Here is a 25,990-nt window from a genome sequence, read left to right on the forward strand (position 1 = left end):
TGTATGAATCGATATAATATTCTCAAAATTCTTTAAATGGAAAATGAAAATAAGAAACTTTATCATGACGGTCATTGTGGATACATGTAACTGAGATCACTCGAATTTCTTGATGAAATGATGTTTGTCTTACAGTGGTGTGTAACCGGAGAGTGCGTAACAGCAGCAGAAGCTCCATCAGTAAATGGTAGGTTGGAAGTATCAGATAATGAATTATTGCTTTAATTTACTTCACTAGCATGCATGATACAATATTGTATTGCTTTGAACGGCAAGACATATATATCGCCATGTTTGCCCTCGACAGCGACGTCATCAACAGTGTTAATATTTGTGCAAGCTTTGGGAGGAAAGAAAAAAATAACCGTATCGTCATTTGTATCATCATATGTCTAAAGAGTATTTGTCTTGCCTGAGTGAAAAGAAAGCCTATGGCATTTTTGTCTACGATGTTAAGGTGCTGTAGTAACATTTTGAAAGGGGAAGAAAAAAAAACTAACCGTATCATCATTTGTATCATCATATGTCTAAAGAGTATTTGTCTTGCCTGAGTGAAAAAGAAAACTAGTGACATTTTTGTCTACGATGTTAAGGTGCTGTATTAACATTTTGAAAGTAACATATTTTGTATATTGCTAAAACATTCAACTGGAAATTCTTGAAGATATTAATACATGTCTATAGTTAGCACCCTGAAATGCTAAGTGTTCCTGGCCTCTGTGCAAGGAGAGCACTATGAGTAGCATAGTGGACTTCACTGACAATGAGAATTATCATTACAAGACCGCTTTGGGATCGTTTACGGACAAGATTTATACGGAAAAAAGTTTAGGACTGCATACGGACACTGGAAAGTTGTGAATGTGATGTGATGTGAATTTTATTTTTAACGTAGCTTTAACAATTTTTCAGTCATATCGCTACGATGTCTGCAATGTGGCAGTTTATAGTGATGTCTAGCACTGGGGCATCATGCCGCAGACATGTAACATGATGTCCCACCCAGTCACATTATACTGACACCAGGCCGACCAGTCCGAACACTAACCTCTTAATGCTGAACGCCAAGCGAGGCAGCTGTTAGTACCATTTTTTAAGTCTCTGGTATGACTCGGCCGGGGATCGAACCCACGACCTCCCGCATCCGAGGCGGACGCTCTAACCACTAGGCCACCGGCGCGGTCCTGGAAAGTTGAACATTGGTTGGGTTAGTATACGGACAATAGGAAAGGAACAGGGTGAAGTCATGGACACCTAACAATGTTGAAAGTGGCTTACCTCAATCGTGCCAAACAATGACAGCGCGGGGGGGGGGGGGGGGGAGAGCTATACCTATTGGCGGTGCGGGAACAAACTTCCGGTCGGTACTGATCATCAAACACAAAAGTCGCCTGGCGGGGCGGGAACCCGTACCGTTCATACAAATAAACACAAAGATTTCCTGTTCGAGCGAGATATATCACTGGATAGACAAATAAACAAATACACAAAGAAAACACAAGTACAAAACTAATATACACATATATGGCAAAATGAGTCATTCTTTTCGAGGCAATGGAGTGTCCCTGGTAAGAGCCTTTGAGTTTCTTTTATTTTCTCTCCTCTCTTTTTTTCTACCGAAACGTTATCTTCTCTATCACATTCTTCTTATTTTTCTTCTCCATTTTATATTCCTCTTCCTTTTGATCCACTATCTCCTTTTTCTTCCTCTTCTCGTTCTCTTCTTCTTTTCCATTTTCTCGTTTGATGCTCTCATCTGTTCTTTTTCTTATATATCTTCCTTTTCTTCTTTTTCTTCTTTAAGTAGCTTCCTTAATCTTTCTTTAGTCTTCTTTATATTGTTTATCTCCATTTTGAGCCGGTGGGCACTACAATCACCATACTCCAGTCTCATTAAGAATTCATCTCCATGCCCACCTGATCCACCACCTCTTTCAATCTCACCATCTTATCTACCTATTTGTTTGCCATGGCTGACTATTTAATGTTGAATGGTGCGAATTACATACTTACTTAGTTGGATTATAGTGATTATCGCTCCAATCGAGCATGTATCGCTGTTTTCTGCACGCACAGCGTGCTATTTAGTTACTCCCAGTGGAAGGACGGAGAGCCACATCCCCCAGGCTGTTATGTGTTCATGGAACACTTATTAATTAGGCCATCAGATCGAGGTACTAAATAGTAATCAGAATTACGAACGCAATGATTTATATACTTCAAGCACGGACATGAAGGAAAACATCCCTTACAATAACTTCACATATTATCTACTGTCAATACAGAAATGAAGAAAATAATCACTTCTAAAGTATCCATCCAGAGATTACTGGGGTCGTCCCACTAAATGTAGTGAATGACATTGCGGAGACCATCGATCATATTCCAGGTAAGCGGAATCTTTCTGGTCTGAGTGGTGAAGTGACACACCGCAACTGAAGCACTTGACTTTATCACGTCCCCCAAAGTAAATAAATTCGGCTCTGGTTAATTCTTCGGGGGTAGATATTCCCAGATATTAGGCCATTATCCTTGGAAGGTTTGGAAACGACTTTCTACGTCGCAGAATACAGGCAAACGCACAGGGAACGAATATTCGTCTTTCAAGGGTTCATTTCGATGAGGGGATGGTGAAATTTGCAATAGTTTGCTCAGGGCTGGATGACATCCGTAGAATGGCAGTTGCATGGTTTCGCAAGGTTGACGACATCGACCATGAAATCCAGTAAAGAGTCCACGATAACGAGTGGCATCGCTTTCGCACCCGTCAGGTTTGACACTTTCCATGGTAGTTCTTGTAATAGAAATTCCCATGATGTCCTGCTGAATTAGTCGTAGCACAGTCCCCATTATGTTGTACTGAATCACCGAGTTCACAGCCCACGGCATCGATGTCATCGCAAGACAAAACATCGCACTCCACTTGAGAATCATTCAACTAGCATGGTCTCTGTTTAAAAGTATTCATCTTTATCGCCTGGTGTTGGTAGTCACAATATAATATCAGTCTTGGACGTTTTTCCTATTTATGCTAGCCGTAAATATAGCATAAAAGTAGTCCGCGAAAATGTTTTCTGATTCACGTCACCCTTGTGATATTTCCCTGTCTTAGGAAAGTTGTAACTTTCGTACACTTCTAACAATTAGTATCCCAGGTCAAGATCTTTAACAATTTCATTCTGACCAATGTTCCTGCAGGCTTCTTTCAAAGGTTCGATCCCTCTATGTTCCATGAATAATTCTCGAAATTTTTAACAGCAACGCCTTGGATTGACAAATATTTGACATTTCTTCCTGAAAATTGAAGGGGTCCAAGGCGCGAGTGTTGTACCACGCGTAGAAAGCTTCTCGTTGTTCGCTGTGCATGTTACCGGGATCGTAGTAGTAAGCAACAGGCAAATGAGGTAGAATGGGGGGGGGGGGGGTGATTGTCTTCAGTATTGAAATAGTGCAGATAATAGCCTTTGGCCATTTTGTTTATTCCAGGCATTCGGATCAATGACAAAGCCAAGTAACTCATCAAATCTTCAAATTGTACTTGTCGCACATGTATGTAAATGATTTTGGCTCTCTTCAAAGACAATTACGGACAGTTGGTGATTTGTTCCGTATATTATTTCAGACAAAATGACCCATCGTGCACCGATCCATCACCGTGGCATGGTGATGACAATCTCCATAATGTTTGATGTCCCTTGGCTCCAATTCGCATCGATGGTATCTAACAAAATCGGCGAGCGTGTTAGTTCCTCGAAAGATTTGTTTACGTCCTCCATGAATCTTGCTGCCGTGCATGCAATGACTAAAGATTGGTTCCTGGATGCACTTCTCGCACGCTCGACGAGCCACACAAAATTAGGAATATGTATGTCGGTCTCTTGCATGCAGTCGAAATTGACAAAGATAAAACTGCCTTTCTTCTGGCCATTCTCCTCTTGTTTGCAATGATTTTTTAAATTTAATATTTGTGTTCCAAGTCCACGATTTGGTGACAAATGGGACATCGTTTCTCTCCTGGACAAAGGTGAACCTTGGCATTATTGTTAAGTACACTTGTCTACAAGTAGGACAAAATCCCAGAAGTTGCCAAGCAATTTTCTTATATGAACCTCTCGTCTTTAGATGTTGTTGGCCACAGGCTCGGCTGACATAAGTTCGCTGACAAACTGAGCAATGCACTCGTTGTTACCCTTCGTCAGGGTAGGGTTTACAGGCTCAACATCCCTCACATTTTGATCCACAATGCTTGTGTTGCTCTCGATTGTTATAACCCTTGTCACATTTCTCACAATACTAACGATATCCCAAGAATGCGGTGATACTGGTAATGGCATCGAAATGTTCGTTGTGATGATAGACCTGAATGTATTTTCCGTCTTTGAAATGTTTGCCTCGAAACAACATAGGTCCACGCACTTTCAAGGTGTAGAGTGGAGCCAGGACGTCTTGCAATTTTTGCATTTCATGAATGTCATAGGGTGTTTTTTTTAATAGACTCGCTTGTTAGCTTTGTTGTTTGGGTCAGCCCGAATTTTGAATAGTTTGCCAGACTCTTTTCCATTCTGTCGCATCGTTCTTGTCGGCATAGGTTCGTCCCACCATAATAGCCAGGGCGGCTAAACACATCTCATGAGGGTTGTTAATTCGGACGAGGCTTTGTTTGGTACTGCGATGGTCGTCTACCAATAACACCTTTAGCGGCCGGTCACTTTGGGAAGAGAAACGTGAGTCATATACAGTGTCGTTCATTCATGGGTGAGGTGAAATATGTTGTTAGATTATTGCACACGTTGAATCTAAGCTCGTTCCATACAGGCGGCTTCGAGCTGTTGTGAAAACGGGAAATTCTCAAGCGATCAAGACCTTTTGCTTCATATTGTCGTTTTAGTGCGGTCAACAATGTGTCCCACACATCGGAGATGAACTCTTTTGCTTTCTTCAGTGGTATGTCGGAATTTAATCTTTAAACTTCACCGTGCACGTTGAGTCTGTGATTCTAAACTATCTAGAGGAACATTTATCCGTCTCTTGAATGTGGTAGTACTTTTCAGAGGTTACTGGTAGTGACGTTTGGTTTAGACTCCCTATGTCTGGATTCTGGTTCTTAAAACCGCAGGAATGGATTTGAGCATAGATAGCAACGGCTGTGTGAGGCGATAGGTCGCTTCTCTGCATTTTACTTTCGTTTCCTTTCTCCACGAAAAAATGCGATCGTTTCATCTTGAGTTCAAACAGTCAAATGACTATATTTGAAACTTCGTGGTCCTCTATGTCCATGTAAGGACAATGTCCTCCCGATATAACGGGTCAGCGTCTTCCCTCCAAGTATTCATTTCGCTCTCAATCATACCAGTCAGATGGAAGAGCCAACACAGATCGAGCTCCTGACCAGAGCCTTTCGAGGTGTCATACGAAGGTTTTCTTCAAAGATACCGACGGTCTACCCGCCTCGTTTCGATATAAAAATCATGATACTTGCTTTATCTATCAGAAGAATTGGCATTGGTGTTCTGAAGGCCCACAACGGCAAAACAAGGCAAGCGTTAAAAATAGACAAAAGTCAAGATGCCAGTTATCATTGTCAAGAGAAACTAGAGTGGCCCTCAGGCTGCCCATAAGAAACAAGAGGAGCAGGAGGTAGAGTGGGGTTCATAACAGAAAGGAGCGGTACCCTCCAAAATGGAACAACCTTAACATGTCAAAAACGAGAAGAAAAGAAGACGACAAGAAAGTGAGGAACAACAGGAAAAACATGTGAAAGTGAAAATATGAAAAAATCAGAGTGAAAAAAGAATGAACAAATCTATGAAATTTCCAAAGTGAGGTGTTGGAATTTGATTGTACATTTGTACCAGAATAGACAAAAAAAAAATGCAAGTGGCTCTTAGGTTTGATTTTTATAATAAGGACCTACACCCACGCATTCACACACGTCAATCATAGGAAAAAAATGGGGATTTTCAGTTTTACTTGATTTTGTCAAATTAATACTATCTCTTTTCGAGAAGGATGGGTGGCCCTGAAAAGGACCGTTGGGTGTTTGTTGTTTTTAGAACATCAAACTCAGGAAGGGAAGGTAATGAGTTTTGCCTACTTCTAGACCGGCTACTGTCGATGATTTGTTAGAAATCACTACGGGTAATATCTCAGACGTAGTGTGCGTGTTGGCGGGGTTGGAGTGTTTGGTTCGGGAAGGTCTTTTTCTCTTGTGTCGAATTAAAAAAGTATCATACATTTGTTTCAGACTCCTTAACTCTGCCAACATGTTTCAAGAGTGCCATCACAGTTTGACTTTCACTGTTTTCATTCTATCCTAGACCTTGTTTCTTCTCTGCATCTTCTTCATGTCGTTTAATTCTTGCTTCTTCTTGTTCTGGATGTTGCAGGAGAAAGACTTGTTCTGCTTATTTCTGCTGTTGAACAAATTTCTCCAGTTTGTGTTTCAACCTCTGTTAAAAATCATAGATGTTTGGGAAGGAAGGACAAGGTGGCGAAGATACAGGTAACGGAGCAAATTCTTGTGAAGAAGAGAGAAAATCCACTAAATCCCAATTAACATTATTTTCTTCTGGTAGTATGACGTTGTTTGCTTTAGTAACCGCTGCTCTGCTATTACTACGCGTCTTCACAGTGAAACAAATTCATTATCTTCTAAATTTCAGTAATGTTCTAACGCTGTCGCGTTGATTCACTACGCAAAGACGCTAGCGCACATATATAGGGAAGGTGACGTCTCATGTAACTGACTTCGAATTGGAAGATAGACTTGGCACTCTGGCTGAATTTGTAACGCATGTTTGGATTGATGAAAGAACTCAATCCGGTTTGATCCGCTCTTCCACTATAAATATCCACAGTTAACTTTATTCCCTTCACCTGTTCTCGCCGCAAGATGTGGACAAACATAGAATCGTCTACCCTCCCATCGTTCGATACTGTTCAACCCGGACTATACCATGTATGTCAAATCATTATTGGCTATTACCAAGGTCACAGAGACAGCCCTTTGGAAAATAATGATCTATTTACTAATGTCAGTTCTTATCGTTATGTTGCTGTCTACGTATCTTCCTGCTACCACATCTTTGTCTGATTTCAGTTCTCTCACATTAATAAGAGTCTTATTCTACAGACCAGAGGGCAGACGAAGTTTGAGGAAGATTAGAAGATCCGTGTTATGCCCTCTGTGTTAACTGAATAGCGTTAACAAAAAGGCCAAAGGACCTTTTCAGTTTCACTCAAGATTTACTCTCTTTGCCATAGTTGTGTGTATTTGTTTTGTTTGTGTTTGTGTTAAATTTGTATATCTCTTTATTTGTCTATGTCTATCCAGTGACATGCCCCGCTCAGCCAGGCAATGTTTTTGTTTATTTGTATGTACGGTACAGGTAACCACCCGGTCAAGCGATGTTTGTGTTTGTTGGTCAGTACCGCGCGGAAGTTCCTTCCCGCGCCCCCCCCCCCAGCTTTATAGCTTTCTTCCCCCGCTTTCACTGTGTGACCCGATTGAGGTCATCCACTTCCAACATTGTTGCCAATGTCCACGACGCCACCCTGTTTCGTTCCTATTGTCCCTAATCAAACCCAACTTTCCCTTGTCCGATAAAGTCCCAACCTTTGGTCCGTATAAATCCTGTCCGTAAACGATTTCAGGGAGTCTTGTAACGGTGATTCCCATTGTCCGTGAAGCGTCCCTCAACATTGCTAATATGTAATGTTATAGTCGTTCAGAGGCGAAGTATTCCAACCGTATATGTTGTATTTGGATCTGATATACAAGAAATTCATTTCTTACCTGTGTAAATGGAAGACTGTGACAGCATAAAGTTGTGTAGGGACCTCTGTATTCTTTATTTTGAACATTCTGGCTTAATCTGAGGCTGAAGGGTTTAGTTTTGATGCTTTGTCGCAGAGCAACACAAGCAGTTGATATCGTGTTGATGCCTTTGGAATAATGTTCATTGAACAAGTACGCCGTATGGAAGCAGACACAAATTGATCCAATGGTAGAATTCTAACCTGCACGCTTATGTTGATGAGTCTGGCACCATAAACATTGAGCAATCGGAGCTCCTGCCTGCCTTAATTATTCGCTTTTTTCGACAGATGGGTAGACATATATATATATATATATATATATATATATATATATATATATATATATATATATATATATATATATATATATAGAATTAAATGATGAAGAATATTACATAAAACTTTCCTATAATCCTTCTGAAGAATTTAAAGCAAAATTACGCCAATGTATTAATCAAATCTCTACACAATTGTTCTATATATGATGAACTAGATATCTTATTTTTGGACGTAGATGACGTGCAAAATGAAAATAACGACATTAATACCAAGTTTCATGTTAAAACTACGAATATTCATCAATATGTTGAATATTCTTCATGCCATCCTGAGTCATGTAAAAATTGGGTTACCATATAGTCAAGCAAAAAGATACAGAATAATTTTTTCGGATGACGCTGTTTTTAAATCATCTTTGACAGAGTTAGGTCAGCATTTTTTAAATAGAAATTTCCTTATTGACATCAGTAATACTGCTTTCCAAAAGGTATCTTCTCTTACACAACCTGAATCTGTACACTATAAAATCAAAAGTAGAAATGAGGATATCATTCCTTTTGTTATTGAATATAAACCAAGTTTGCCTAATATAGGTAAGATTATCAATAAATATTTGGATTTATTAAACTTATCATGTAAATCAAGTGTTAAATCGCTACACGAAAGCATACCTACACTTACCAATAAAAGGACTAAAAGTCTTAAAGACTTCCTAACTAATTCCAAATTAGAGAAACCATCAAATAAAATAGATCATCAACTAAATGTAATAGACCTAGATGTTCTCACTGTTCATTTATTAATGAAAATACTTCTTTCAATAGTAATAATACGAAAGAAACTTTTAATATGCGTTGTGATACTAATCGTGCAACATCAGATGTTATTTATTTGATAACATGCAAAAAATGTGGCACCCAATATGTTGGACAAACCAGTCAACAAATATCTAAACGTATGAACCAACATAGACCAGATATAAAACATTATATTGATCAATCATGTTCATCTCATGTTGCCGCACATTTTAACAAAATTTCCCATACATTGCAAGATTTCTCCTCCCAACCTATTGTTAAAGCTGACTCTGAAATGGAACGTCTGCAAAAGGAAACCTTTTGGATTCACCGTCTTAATACGGTATATCCAAAGGTCTAAATTCAAAAACACTATATGACATTCATTAATTCTGTTTTTCTTTTTCTTCTTTTTCTTTCTTTATTGCATTAATTTTTTTTATCATGTCCCCTGTTTACAATAAGATAAGAATATTTTTATATTATTCTACACTGCAGAAAAACTATATTGGTAAAAGTAAATTTAATATCATAAAAATAAGTTTACTATTTCATTAAAAATGAAAGTGCATTTATAAATTAATTTTCAATATAAGATGATTAATTATTTATAAAATACTAGATAGTAAGCGTTATGCACACCATATTTTTATTATATTGAGTTCTGCTAAACTCTTTAAGATTTCTCAAAATTATATCAAGATTATTCTTTTTTATTTTTATTCAATTTATTTATATATTTATTTTCTATATCTTAAATAAGTGTGCATTATACATAATATAAATATTGATAAAACTGTTTACCTCTATTTAGTAATACATTATATATATATATATATATATATATATATATATATATATATATATATATATATATATATATATATATATATATACATATATATATATATATATATATATATATATATATATATATATATATATATATATATATATATATATATATATATATATATATATATATATATATATATTATACACACACAAAGAGACGGAGATTGGGTCATATAAATGGAAGGATGAATGGATAGATATATAGTATGGTGCTACTAATGTACAATGAATTATTACATTATCTTTCTCCTGTATTATTACATTATCTTTTCTATTATTGTGTATGTGTAATGTAGATTTTTAAGGTATCTTACCAATTTTAGTCACATCGCTACGATGTCTGCAGCGTGGCAGTTTATAGTGAATGTCGAGTAATGGGGCATCATATCCCACCCAGTCACATTATCCTAACACCAGGCCGACCAGTCCTAACACTAACCTCCTAACGCCGAGCGCATGGAGAATCAGCTGTTAGTACCTTTATTATAAGTCTTTGGCATGTCAAGGCTGGGGTTCGAACCCACAACCTCCGAGGAGGACGCACTAACCACTTAGGCCTTTATAACAGTCCTCTCCATTATTACTATTAGTATTAGTATTACTGCTACTACTATTATTAATATTAGTATTAATAATAATAATAATATATTATTAGTATTATTATTATTATTATTACTATCGTTTTGTAGAGTATGAGGTTCATTTTGTTTTTAAATGCCCCATGTTTGATAATATGACAAAGGCCAATGTACCTTCATACGTTCATTGAAATGCAAATAACATCGTTGTATAACTTTATCCAGAGAATCAAGAATAATAATAATAATAATATCCTACATATTTTTGTTGTTTCTTTAACAAATCTTTAAAAGTGAGAACATCAGAGTGTAAATCCTAAAAGTCTTATGTTTTGTGGTTTTACATAATACTTTAATACATGCATGTAATTTGGGCCGATGGCCAATGTTGCAAATAAAGATTATTATTATTATTATTATTATTATTATTATTATTATTATTATTATTATTCAGATACTTGTCCATTCGGAAACCAGCCTGGGATAGTGGCAGATGGACAGACATGTACACAGTTGGTTGCAAATTCTTCATTTAACTGTTATAACTATACAGCATCATGCTGCGAGTCGTGTCAGAATGTATACACTGGTATCATTGGTGAGTATGGGAAGGTGACAAACTTGATTTTTAAAATTGATTAATATACTTCTGTTACAATCGATGTCACTCATTTCAAATGAGATTTCTTTCCAGAACTTGGAAAATTGGTATATCGATATTTGTTTTAAATCAGCTCACATATAGTCAAGTAGTTGCAATTTGAATAGGAAGGCCTCACGTGTTCATCTTCCATGCGGTCAGCAAATAATCCAAAATAAATTTTATATATACAGAGATTTCGTTATATCACCACAAAACTAAGAATTTTTTTTTCATTATGTATTTTTAAGGCAATTATTTGCTAATGCGATCAAGGGCAGCATTACTAAATCGTTAGGAAGAAGTTCTGAATTTCCAATAATTTTAGGGATAGAGACTTTTGCCAAATAATTTTAATTTTTTAATTTTGCCAAATATCTATTGCACCAATAACAATTCAGTTGTGTATTTTGTCACATTATGGACTGTTTTCAAACGAAGATGAAAAGATTTTATTTTCGTTAACACATCTCTGTCTCGGATTAATAAAGTACTCATTGGTAGGGTAGATATACTGTTGAGAAATATGTAGTTCTCATATCCGACGGATTTCAGAGCGCAACATCTTTAAACAAAATATATTAATGATTGTGACATTACTTGTATATATTTAGGTTCTATATTTCGTGTATTTGTGCATTCAAACGTGGTTTGTTTGTCTTGGCGATCGTGTAGTCTAGATCAGTACCAGACATGTTTGAACCTTACCTATTGCTATTTGGAGTTCGATGCTCATAATTTGGTACGGCTTGTCCTTATTAATAAAAATAGGTGTACTAGAGGGTCTAAAATTGTTACATATTTTAAGACCAGTTCAACCTTATGAAGAAAGAGAATGAGAGAGAGATAGAGAGGGGGTGGGTGGTGAAAAGTGATTTAGAATTGAATTACATTTATAATAAAGAGACATGATTGTCGTAACACGGTTGTCTTTACTATCTGAGGAATAATCACTTCTCGATAATTGAAGTAATACCTATTGTTGTTTCAAATGTAAGCAAATATGTCGTTTCAATATTATGTTTTCGTTTTCGACTTATTTATCACATACAGAGTGATGCTAGACAAGTAAGTACGTATGTAATTAATAAAGTAACTGAAGCCGAAACTGATATGACACATTCTTGCAATAAAAACAAACATGACACATGCTTGCAATAAAAACAAAATATGACACATTGCTTGCAATAAAATCATAATATGACACATGCTTGCAACAAAAGCAAAATATGCCACATCCTTGCAATAAAAGCAAAATATGACACATCCTTGCAATAAAAACAAATATGACACATGTTTGTTGATAAAAGGTACTTACTTAACTCATTGGCTGATTTATATCAATGAGATTTTATTTTATTTACTTTGTAACAACGTCATTGTAACTTAACGTGCGATTATTCGGTACGTACATGCTCAGATTTAAGTCATTTCTCCAACGGTATTTTCTTGACAGTATGCAAATATAATGATCAGATTGACCATGAGGACTACCTATGATTGTGGCAACTAATGGTAACAAGGTCTTATTTCTTAAATTCAAGTAAGGTAGATATAATATTTAATTTTCAATTGGAACCGGTGGATATGAACTTTTTAAATAAAAGGTGGATCATAAAAACTTAAAAACAATACTGTTGATGCAACATTGACAAAAAAATGGCTTTCCTGGGTCCGATTTACCATATTCTTGGATCATTTTTGTACATAGGATGTGAGTATGGCGACAAGACCTCTGGTTGTATAGCAGGAGATTGTGCTGGGTATGACTCCAACATGCTAGCACTGTGCTGTGAAACATGTAATATATCGCCAACAATCACGACAAAAATGATACCACCTACCGGAACCACAACATCACCCATTAAAACTACAATGACAGCAACCTCTACAACAACTATATTGACAGCAACTCCATCCACAAAGCCAATGTCATCAGACCCCAACACAACTACAAGAAACGGAATATCTACCACAACCGCTACTGTGTCTAGTACAACCACAATGTCAGTAGACCCTACAACAACTGTAAGGACAACAGCGCCTACGACAACCATAACTATAACCCATAGAACTATCACATTGACATCAACTCCATACACAAAGACAATATCAGCCCCAACATCAGTCCCGACAACGATCACATTAACAGCGCCCACAACTCTGACCACAGTTACAGAAAAAAGTGCAAACAAGACAATTGTAGTTACTGTGCATTTAAGTTTCAACGTTCCCTCCTCTGACGATTTTTCAGACAGAAACACCTCTTCGCGATATGTTGGTATGGTTAGGGATGTTGTAAGTACATTATCATTTACTTGATACGTTGGTATGGTTAGGGATGTTGTAAGTACATTCTCATTTACTATATCTTTCTACCTGAATCATTCATGATGTTTGATCATCTTTTGTAAACTGCAATTTCGTTGTACCCTTCTATTTCATACATTATGGACCTAAAGATGGAGATATATTGTGCACCATAACTGCATATTTTACGGAAAACAACACATAATAAGAATTAAAATGAAATAATCATAGCAAAAGTTCAAAGGCTGGTATAGAATAAATAAAAGCGGGAGATAAATAATTATCCATGCGGCCTACCTACAGATAATTGTTTAATTTTTGCTTTTATATAATTCAAAAAGAGAACAACACCTCAAGGAAAATAGTTGCCTGGCAATTTATTTTTCATGTTTATTTTAAGGAGATATTAAATGCAGCGTGTTATTTTAATACTATTTGACATGTTTGCTGCATATATCATGGAAAAAGATTACCTACTAAACAGTTCGTACCTAATGTAAAACAATGTGGTCGAGTTAAGCAAGTTTTTTAAGATTATTAATTAATATGTGTTCGCTCCTTTTTAATTACAACATTTAGAAGACTCCGTCATATTTCCAACTATGCTTTCAGCTGATAGAATACTATACAAGAAAAGTTGCTGAGGGTATCCAAATAATTATTCTGGGCATAAGGTAATTTCAACATTACGTTATAGAAATAAGGTAATCTTTGATTGCAAAATACATACATACATACATACATACATACATACATACATACATACATACATACATACTCAATAACAAAATTTTACAGAAAAAATTAAAGTTGAGATTTTAACGTCACTACCAGTTGTAAATAATATGATTCGTTATTATACACTAATAGTAATGTGTAGATTACCAAATGTCTCGAAGATATAAAACAACATTGCCTAGATACCCTTTTGAAGATTCTCGGCACTATTCCATTTTCATATCAGACGTGTGTTTGACAGCGTGAGATAAGTTTCTAGCAAGTGAAATTTGAGAAAGAAATTAAAAGCCCCAATTCCATTCCCAAGATTTACGCACCGTTCATTGCTAGGACCGTCCTCTTCTGGAACTACATTTCTGCTCTTACCTTGTTGTTAATAATGAAGAATTGAATATTTAATAAGCGCCAGTATGCGGACCTCTGCATTATGACTTTCCAAATATTGGCGAAAATCATTCGTTCGCTATTGAAGAATGGCTTAATTTATCATGATGTATAACCAGTTAGCTTGTTTTGTCGGGAAATTCGATCCTAACAATATTAGTCAGCCTCACCCGAATTGTTTTCTTACAAGTTTGCAACAGATTTAAAATCAAATTCTTTTGTCTGAGGAATTCGTTAATCTGACCAGTTTTGGTGTGTTTTAAGAGTTCAAATTCTGGAATATATAATATCGTCTTACAACAGGTATGAGGCTTCCATAATCATTTTCGATTATCAGAAGGAAAATAAACCTATTTCTTATAATATTAAATCCTTGACAATTATTTAGAGATAGATAAGGTAATAAATTTGGTTATGCACATCTGGTTATAGCGCCCCTTTTTAATGAATTCTTAGATTTTGTGATTACTTATTTGATTATGGGAACTGGGTTTTGTGGAGATATTCCTTAGCCCGAAATAATTAGCCGATTACTAGGAGCAAACGTTACGGAGTGAAGTGTTAATGAGTTTCCATGATGTTATGGTTTACTTTTGGTGAATTCAGGTTAGAGCTGCATGAGTGTCCGTGTCGTTCCCTAGTCCCTATTACAATCTAGTGGTGTACGTTGGTTGTGTGACTCCAGGTGCAGTATTTATGGCTTGAGACTGGTAAATTACACAATGGTATAAACAAGAAGGGACTGTTCCGTTGTTGGCAAATACTGTTTCTGTCACTGTTGTGGCAAATGTAATGCAATTGTACAGGCAAAATGTGACTCAAAACCATGCTTTGACTGTCCTAAGGTGGCTAGCAAAAATAGTTCTCTGCGTTAAGGGAAGTCGTATAGTTTACGGCGTGAAATGCTGACAGTACGGAAAGTTGATGAAGAGACACCATGCAAATATGCGGTTGAGAGATAATTGGAAAATTGTGAGATATTTGGTCTCGCATTGATTATAGTAAAATAATTTATAGAATTGACAAGTTGGGCTTTCTAATTTACAACAGAAGTCGTATGGAAGTCTTTGGAAATTAGGGGAATACTTATGACTTCTATGAAGTTGTCATAAAGGAGAAGGCTATTGACCTATTTGACATGCCGATCCAAGAAAATGTTTCAAAATACACTCTTGAACCATATCAGATAAAACAAAGTGTAAAAGATACTGCCAAGTATATAATTTCTCCCTGTCGGGAACATTTGTAAACATTAATTTTTCTTTTGCGCTCTGACTAAGAATGCACTCAGCTATAGTATACGCGTTTTGTTTGTGTGTGGAACTTGTCTTATATATATATATATATATATATATATATATATATATATATATATATATATATATATATATATATATATATATATATATATATATATATATATATTTCTTGTGGGGGCTCAACCTCTAATGTTTTTTTCAAACGGTTTATTCAGATCACCATTTACACTGCTATAATTTATCTCATCTTGCCTTAAATCTTCCTGAAATTATTTTTTGTGTACATGTTTAGGTTATACTATCTGTGCGTTACAATTGTCATATCTGTACAAATCATTTTAATTAGGTTTCTGTTTATTTCTGGTTTTGCAGTGCATGTATAGTTCATGTTATCTTAATTTTGTCACTCATTTTGCTGCAACGTACTTGTCTGGAATGACAATCATGCCGGGTACGCAATTAACGTTTAATTTAAATTTAATTGAGCGTCTGAATTTGTTGTAGGTTTAGTTAAATCATCCGCTCTTTCGGGAACTATGCTCCTCAGCTAATCACTAATTTCGCTAGTTTTGTTTTAAAAATCAATATTTGTTTCTTAGCTACTAATTTTCTGCATTTTCTTTGGTATATATGTTACTAAGCCATTTGATTCATTTTGTTACGGTAGAATTCGTAATATTTGCCTTGGTGATAAAAAAAATTACAACCCAATACTTATATCTAGCTTATTTGCTCTGTTCGTGCTATGTGTAGATAATTTAGAGCACATAGGAAACATTTGAGATTGTTCGCATTTGTTTTCTAGTTTTGCATTTTTAAACAATTACATGCCTTTCTTTTTATCCTATAATTTAATATGTAACTTGTTCCAGACGTGAAACACACTTCGGTCATTTACTTTGGTCTTGTTCCTGTGAGGTTGATTATTATTATTATTATTATTATTATTATTATTATAGTGTGTTACGAAGTATGGTCTTTAACTAACACACAAATGCGAAAAACAACAAGTTTAGTAAAATAATATATTTCCCCTGAATACAAACTGAAAAATTAATAGGAACGTAAAGTATCATGTATTAAATCCCAAATGATCATAGAGATCTATAAGTCCAAAAGTATTGCTTTCCGAATTAATTCCAGTAGTGTTATGAATGAATTGAAACTTATATGTGCTGCTGTGTCAGAAGCCTTAAATGTACTAATGTGCCTACAGTCTTAATGTATCACAATGATATAACCCAGAATGTCCTTGACTTGAGTTCACAATAATTCGAAAATAGTGATTTAGTCCTAAAATCATTGCGCATTTTGTAATTTAAATTCATAATTGAAATAAATAAATCCCATCAAATTGTATATGAATACAACTAAAAGAGTGATTCCATTAGACAAATGTTAAATTAACATGATAAAGTATTATGTAAATAACCTTTATAGAAAAAGCTAAGACACTATAAGCAGACAAGGATGTGCGTCAAAAGTCCATTTCCAGACGATTCTATGTAGCACAAGAGGTCAGGTCTTTTATAGAAGATTTAGCATGACTAACGTCATCATCTCCATCATCGTCTGCATCATCGTCTGCATCTTTGGTAGCGATGAAGGCTAAGTAGATGAAACCAATTCGCAAATGTATATAGCTGCCGTTTCTATACATGAAGGTGCGTGTTCATGGGTGGGGGTGGTACAAAAATTGAATATTGTAGGACTCTTTTGGATGCAGCATTTTAATTTTAATTTGTTATGTCTGCTACAGTTTTGACCCAAATCCAGGACTGTCAAACGAATAAGAATATGCTTTGTTTTCTTTACATATACATGTGTGTCACCATATCACCACAGACATTAATTTAATCAAAGTAGTCAAAATGCTCCACGATGCCATGTAATCAATCTTAGTAACTTAGTAGTGTGTGTGCTGCGTGCGTGCGTGTGTGTATATGTCTTGGATTTTTAACGTAGTTGTAACAATGTTTCAGTCATGTCGCTACGATGTCTGCAGTGTGGCAGTTTATAGTGATGTCTAGCACTGGGGCATCGCGCCGCAGACATGTAGAATGATGTCCCACCCAGTCATATTATCCTCACACCAGGCTGACCAGTCCTAACACTAACCCTCTAGTGATGAGCGCCAAGTTAGGCTGCTGTTAGAAAACTTGGTATGGGATAAGTCACAATTGACGATGTCGATGATAATAAAACATTCCCGTAATTGTTATAAAAATACATCCCAATTCGATACTATAAAGACAATGTCAAGTGTTTAGTAATCAACATACACAGCCATTTGAGTAATCAGTAATTAGAGGAATGTGTACAACATAAGACGATATTTTAGTTATGACTAATATATGCCTATAAAGTATTTTTCAAGGTATTATAGCTCATCTAATCCTTTACTGCAGAATAGATTCGACACATCAATAGTAATAACACTCCAACATATTAATTTAATGTACAGCGATTCATCATTATACATCGCATCAGCACAGCGCGGCCCCTTATATTTCAGGCGTTATGGCAATAGGTCTGATGTTGGGCATCTACTCTTTTAAGGCTGATACTAGTTTAATGAAAGACAAGCTCAAGTATATCATTATAATCTTTAATAGCTTTCCTGAAGATTGGTAAAGTGATTGACTGATTATATTCCTTTTACAATACAGGAGAGGCAGCCTAATTGTGGACTATGCGACCATTTTTAATAGCACACAAGAAACGTTTGCTGCCCTGGCCAAGGCGATGGTCGTATTGGCAGCTGGAGGAAATATCATATTGGACGGTCAGGTGTCTTCAGTGTTATACATGGCCATTGATAACTATACAGGTGAGAATATACATATACAAATGATTAAACTAAATATAATCAAATAACGTTATGTGATAGTAATAATAATCCTTATTTTACCGAGAAAAGGTGCAAACGTTCTACCGAATTTCTAACATTTTGGTTATTCTTAATGACTTCCTAATGAAGTGTTGACTTGATATCATCAAAGACCTTGTCAAAACATCAGGATGAAGAATATTATAAAAATGTTTTCCCCCATTGAATCTATTATAACTTTTTTTTACTTTCGTTTTCAGGTTGTAATTGAAATGTTTATTTATATAAATACCCAAATATGATATGATAGTATGATTGAAATTTCAATTAGTTTCACACGTTCACAGCTACATATTAATGTTACGGAATCACATTTCTAAAACTTTCCATTCTAGGTTTATTTGTATAGTGTGACACAACACAAGTCATTGTTCAATGAATATTTGCATTTGATTCCATTATTTACCATACAATCTTATCATTTCTTGGCAATACTTGAAGAATTAGCAATGTAAATTAAAATACTAAGAATGATGTATGACGGTATATGCCTTATTAAGATGTTGTACAGAGAGTATGTTTTACAAGAGATGGAGACATTTAAAGGACCATAAATAATACATTCGCCTGCTGACATGAAAATATAAAATGAGGTGTGTAAGGGAAGGGTTACTCCAATGTCGCAAGCGAGTTTGCCTCTTCCAGTTAGTTGTTGTTGTGGGGTTTAACGCCATTTTTCAGCACACGATAGGCTATACATGGCGACCAGTATTAATGGTGGAGGAAGAACCCGGGAAATCCACAAAAAGAACCACCGACTCTCGAGAAGCTACTGGCATGCTTTCTCACATACCTACATTGGCCGAATCCGAGACTCGAACCCACGCAGACAGAGGGGAGATGGCAGTGATCCGTAACGGAGAGCGCTTAAAACCAATCGGCCACTCCAGTTAGTACATACAGGTCAATTAATTGCCCGCTTAACACATGTATATTGTATTGTATCATTTTTATAATGTATTTATTAATTGTCTCACCTGTTTGCGCATTGGCGAGATCTAGGTATCACTAATTTTGGTTACATTTGCGGAGGTGCCTAGCCGGTCAAGAGTTTGGTTATTATTTTCCGTTTGATCGTAAGTCCTAAATACTCTGAGAAGGAAAACTTTCATACTAAAATATATAACTAGGAAGCTCTTTTCTTATATATCCATACAACCGTGTCCTCTCTCTGACCCTCATATATCGCCAAGACCATTTCAAAATCTTTATTAAGTGTTAGATTAAAATTTTTATGTATAGTCAAATGTGGGTAGGGGGAATAGTTGTAATAATTGGACTGTGGAATGAGGGAGATCTACACCTGCATTTGCATAAATCCCCACCATAGCTGTGATCAAGGAATATGAACAATGTCATTTTTAATCTTGGTTAAATTTGCAGTCATAGGTCCAAGGTCATTGGTATGTTAGATAATATATTAGTATAATTAAGGGATCCTGCGCTTTAAGATTTGGGTCGTTATAATACATGGGTACATGTTTGGTTAAGTTTTATTTTCATACTAACCCGAACCAAGGAGTAGATAGCTATCCTACCAGGAAAGTAAATTCATTAAGCATTGCCATATCATGTACTACCTAGCCTCTGTGTCCCTGGCAAACCATGAGAAAGCCGTTTGACAGAAAAAATATGCATATATTCATATTACGCAAGAAAATAGGTAACACACATGATTCCTTGAAATAAATGATTGTTTCCCTTGATTACCTGTTTTCCCCATTTTGCACCTTTGTTTTATACATGGCAATTACGAAATTTTCGTTTTTTATATCTCTCAAGAAATTTTGTTTATTAACTCATGCACAACGAAAGATTTAATGGAAGTGTTTATTAATTAACAACACAATAACATAATTAAATAAACGTCAAAGTTCGACTCTCTCGTGTCGTCCATCTTGTAACTGACATCTGATTTTGCATCTGTTTGCAGTGCCAGTCAGTGGCAGCAGTAAGGATCAATTGTGTGCAGTATATACAGCCATATCTGGAGTTTGTCCTGACAACAATACATGTGTAGTTTTCAATGATTCTCCAGTATGCCAGTAAGAATAAATTTTTAAATAAGCAAAACACTTTTACTAATAACACCACCAGCAACAAGAACAAGAACAGGATAATTAAACTGCATTTAAATCTTGGAATATTCATTACTACTACCAGTTCTACAACGGTTAGAGGTAATACTGCTGTATATCGTACACTTCTAACCACTTGTACTACATTAGGTAATACTGCTGTATATCGTACACTTCTAACCACTTGTACTACATTAGGTAATACTGCTGTATATCGTACACTTCTAACCACTTGTACTACATTAGGTAATACTGCTGTATATCGTACACTTCTAACCACTTGTACTACATTAGGTAATACTGCTGTATATCGTACACTTCTAACCACTTGTACTACAATAGGTAATACTGCTGTATATCGTACACTTCTAACCACTTGTACTACATTAGGTAATACTGCTGTATATCGTACACTTCTAACCACTTGTACTACATTAGGTAATACTGCTGTATATCGTACACTTCTAACCACTTGTACTACATTAGGTAATACTGCTGTATATCGTACACTTCTAACCACTTGTACTACATTAGGTAATACTGCTGTATATCGTACACTTCTAACCACTTGTACTACATTAGGTAATACTGCTGTATATCGTACACTTCTAACCACTTGTACTACATTAGGTAATACTGCTGTATATCGTACACTTCTAACCACTTGTACTACAATAGGTAATACTGCTGTATATCGTACACTTCTAACCACTTGTACTACATTAGGTAATACTGCTGTATATCGTACACTTCTAACCACTTGTACTACATTAGGTAATACTGCTGTATATCGTACACTTCTAACCACTTGTACTACATTAGGTAATACTGCTGTATATCGTACACTTCTAACCACTTGTACTACATTAGGTAATACTGCTGTATATCGTACACTTCTAACCACTTGTACTACATTAGGTAATACTGCTGTATATCGTACACTTCTAACCACTTGTACTACATTAGGTTCACCATCCTACGTGTTGCCTTCAGTCTACACTAAATTAACACGCTTATATATTGCTTTAATCTACACTGGGTTTTAAAGTGATCATGAACAATTTGTGCATAAATGTTTTTGAAGTAACCCAAACGTGTATGATAAGGCTTTTGTAAGAACGAATGTATTACTTACATGTAAGCTGTCAGATCATTTATTTATTTTTGTCTCACTTCCGCGAGAATGTTTAGATATTGTAGCTATTTTTCTTGACATGCTTTAACGTTTGCGTTAAAAGCCATGTATTTTCTTCATGAACTGATCAGAAACGCTCGATTCCGTGGAATACATTTTTATTTCTGGCTATTAATTTTCTACAGCCTGGTTCATTTTATCCGACTTCAGATTTCCTAATCGTCCGGTCTATTGTGGCGCATCGATTAGAACTCTTTGCGATCAGTCAATTTCAAACGATTTCAGGATGTGTGATATTTGGGCTATCACACGATCAGACATTGGAGTGATTTACCTCTGATTATTGTGCGAGTAATTCTTAAACTTTTTTTAACTTTTATTTTATTCTGTGTGCATTATCATCGACATTTTGAGCATCAGCTATTGCTCACATATTCTTTTTGTGGCGTTGCAGGCCAAAAGAAAATACAACATGTAAGTTTCAGTTTTCTTTGTTATAGTTTTAAGATATAACATTTGATCATGCCAAATTTGGTATGACTCAATATTTAATCAGGCTGTTTTCATGTACCAAACATTGAAACTATCTAGCTTTTATATGCTTAGTAACATATTTAGAGAGTACTGTCCAGCGCAGAATATTACTGTTACGTAAAGGTAATATCTACACATTCAATCTATATTGATCTATTCTTATAAACTTTCGTTGATTTGTAGTGCTATGCAGATGTTTTATGTGTTGCTTTACTGTATATAAAGGAAGATTATTTTATTTTCTGCAGCGGGATATAACAAAAAACGTAATATATTCAAAGTAGGAGACACGCACACTTAGGTCTATATATATAATGGAAAAAATTCAAAACATTGCATAGCTGTGTTTAAGTTACATAATCATTATCAGGTATCTTTACTGGCTTTAAACTATTAATAGCTAAAAACTCAGAACCAAAGTTTATTCTGTAACCTTTGTTAGTGAGTTTGTAAATCAAATCTAGTGGATCCCATCTTTTTACAATATTTGCCTTAAATTAATTAGGATTTTCATGTATATAAATTGTATCGTTCGTACACCATTAGGTAGTGTCAATTGAATCTACTATTAATTCTTGTGTTCGTACAAACAACCTATATCTTCGTCACGTAACGTTAAGGTTTAAAGTGAAATGACAATACGTTGAGAAAATAAATCATGGTGGTCTACATCTGACCACTATTGTTGAACGCAAGTGGTCTCTCTAGCAAGCGAATCAGACACTCGCGTGAGACCTGGCTGAAGTTTCTTTGTGTCCACTGATTTCCAAGGACTTCAAGACAAAATCCATTGCCCACTCGAAGACTCCATTACTCGCAGACTACAAACAATTTCCTCAATAACCATACAAATGCATCTGTAACTTCACAACTGCATGGCTTTTCCTTCTTTCGCACTTGGATGGCTTCACTTTGTTTCTAATTTACATGGTTTCTCCACTAAGCGAAAGGGCCAAACAATAATACTTCATTTTCAATTAATACTTCTCCGAGTCATCAGTTTCGAACCACATTACACAAGCAACTCACCTGTGCCCTTCAACCTCATCGCCCTCACAACCACAGCAAAAGACAGTTCAAGATAGAGGACTAGCTCCACCCTAGTCATTATATGGGAAAATATCTGTCCCTGTCATGAATACCTGCCACTGAAATGTGCACCCGCACAACACTTCTGAATTAAGATAAGAAGTACGTGCCATGCCAACAAGAAACATTTGATCCTTCTGTTACTCCATCTCAAGATACTAAACACTTATGCCATTATACGAAACTAATCCATGCTATCATGATGTCTCGTGAATATTGTACGTTATGACGTCTTTCCTAAAAGTGGCTAGTTACTCAGGTTGATAAATGTCTCCTCAATTCCGACTACCCATGATCAAACCACGAATTACTAAAATATAAGAAAGCTATAAACGGACACGTTAATATATATTGCACCTACCCTAGAATTATCGCATTATAATATGTTTTTATAAATTTTCTGGTAACCTGAATCATTGTATTTAGACGCTCTATTGTTCACTTTCATTCATCACATATATATGACGCTTTAAATACAGTGGACGCAGTTTATTATTCTTTTCATGTCAACACGTTATCACTGTGTACGAATTGGACTTACCCATATAAGGCCATGAAATCCTTGTGCAATAGTTCCATTGCTAACTGAATGCCGCCGTGGGACGCTTCCTTGCGCGCATTCTGGAACCAGTTCATTTCACTATTACTATTGACAATATGGAAGCTGTCTTCGAATCAAAATCATACTATTGGAAACTGAGAAAAGGAGGTGACTATGATAACAGTCCACAGTAGACGTTACGTTTGCCCGAATATTGCTCATTTATAGCGCACTTAATTGTAAGAATGCCAAACTAGAACTGGAACCTAGGCAATACAAACATTCCTTTATATATTGCAATTACCACACGGTATGAATCTTGCACCACACCACGTGACCAAGCGCGGTTTACTTATCAGTCTACACGAGTCGTAAACTCACTTTCCTTATGAAAACAATGTCGACCGATACTGGTCCCCCACGAGACAAAATGTTCTCGAGACAAAATGTTCTCAAACTACAGCATACTCCCAAAACTAATGATGCAAATATCCTTTCATGAACTTTCTAAGAACTTGAGCCATATGAATGCAAACTGTTATTGGCATAACATATGTATTTAGCACTAATCCTGCATCGGCATAACATATATATTTAGCACTAATCCTTTATCGAGTAATAATACCATTAGGCAAAGAGCAAACAAATGGGATGCAGTTTCTTCTGTTGCATTCAGTATTGCATATTTGTCAAGGTTTTTGTGGAATCGACACTAGTGTCACAGGAAACGTTGTAAATATTATCATTATACAAATCTAGGGATGAAACTTTCGTTAAATAATCATCAATAATTTGGGAGACATATTTGTGCTAATACGTTTATAGTAGCTCTTCAGTCCAAGCTTGCAGTTATACATCAGTTAAAAAGACCAACACCGTTAAGTCAAGAGTGAAAATTGCTATTCGTGGTGCAAGCATAAAATCCTTGTTCAGTTTTATAATTTTGGGATACTGAAAAGAGAAACAACTCATTACATTACTTTGTTATATGGATGGGCATGTAATATTTGGGGCCATTTTGGCATCAGAGTTTCAAAAATCATGAAAGTTGTCCTACAACTTTTTCCTCAATTTAAAATTACGTATCTAGTGTGCTTATGGTATGTTTTTCATTATTTAAAATGGAAACATTATAAATTCCGGATTTTACCTTACTCATATCGATGTGTTCAGGAAGTATTTTTACTCTAGGTAATAACCAATCTGCCTTTGTGTCAATGTGTATAGTTTGTGCTGCTGGCTCGTACAAGTTTCATCCTGTACAAACGCTTGAAGAAGGATCATCCTGTGCGCCATGTGCAGAAGGATATTATAATCCCAAGGCTGGAGAAGAGTTATGTAGACAATGCGAGATCGGGACGTTCCAGAATTCAACGGGTCAGTCTTTCTGTTTTCCTTGTCCAAAAGAATATACGACAGAACAGAAAGGGGAACAGTCAGTGGAGTCATGTTTTCGAGGTAATGGTTCCCACCATAAAAAATCCAATAAGGTTTATAGCAATTATGCATAAATCATTTTTATACTTATGACATAATTTAATATAATATTATAGGATAGACGGGGAGAGAAGAGGATATGATAGGAAGTGAAGTTATGTCTTTTATACTTCACTTATGCATTTTTAGAATGTTTTACATAAAATCTCTGACTTGAAAAATAAAATGCAGTGTATATATACTATATAATTTGACTTCATACTGACTCTCATCCTCCTGTAACATCAAGAGTAAGCACTTTTCACATCAAGCGATGTATACTTCTCAGTGTATATATATATATATATATATATATATATATATATATATATATATATATATATATATATATATACAAACAGAAAGAGGCAATGTTCCAACAGATTACGATGTGGAAAGAATAAATTCTCAATAATATTGACATTTCTAGTCGATAAAATGTAATCTACATTTTTGATTTTTTAGAAGCTGATGACCATAATGTCTTTCAACAAAGTCAATACAATTGGTCAGAATTTTGCATAACCCACGATGCAGTTGATTTTGGTACTAATGATTACACATCAATTGTTGTAGATTGTTTAAAAGA

General features: G+C 35.6%; 1 protein-coding gene across 3 annotated transcripts in view; it reads left to right on the forward strand.

The window, feature by feature from the left end:
- Positions 1 to 25,990, forward strand: part of LOC149791020 (uncharacterized) — a 130,971-nt gene that overhangs the window by 76,037 nt on the left and 28,944 nt on the right. For 2 of the 3 annotated variants that reach the window (XM_089972894.1, XM_089972893.1), the window contains exons 14-21: positions 136 to 187; positions 10,782 to 10,925; positions 12,679 to 13,265; positions 13,890 to 13,951; positions 18,328 to 18,488; positions 20,482 to 20,593; positions 22,216 to 22,235; positions 25,153 to 25,383. In XM_089972894.1, coding sequence (XP_089829020.1) covers positions 136 to 187; positions 10,782 to 10,925; positions 12,679 to 13,265; positions 13,890 to 13,951; positions 18,328 to 18,488; positions 20,482 to 20,593; positions 22,216 to 22,235; positions 25,153 to 25,383 — 1,369 coding nt within the window. The remainder of the gene's footprint in view (positions 1 to 135; positions 188 to 10,781; positions 10,926 to 12,678; positions 13,266 to 13,889; positions 13,952 to 18,327; positions 18,489 to 20,481; positions 20,594 to 22,215; positions 22,236 to 25,152; positions 25,384 to 25,990) is intronic. The other variant, XM_089972895.1, reaches the window with a different exon arrangement.

This window comes from Sinohyriopsis cumingii, chromosome 10 (assembly GCF_028554795.1).
Source record: "Sinohyriopsis cumingii isolate HCF-2022 chromosome 10, ASM2855479v2, whole genome shotgun sequence".
Classification (NCBI taxonomy): domain Eukaryota; kingdom Metazoa; phylum Mollusca; class Bivalvia; order Unionida; family Unionidae; genus Sinohyriopsis; species Sinohyriopsis cumingii.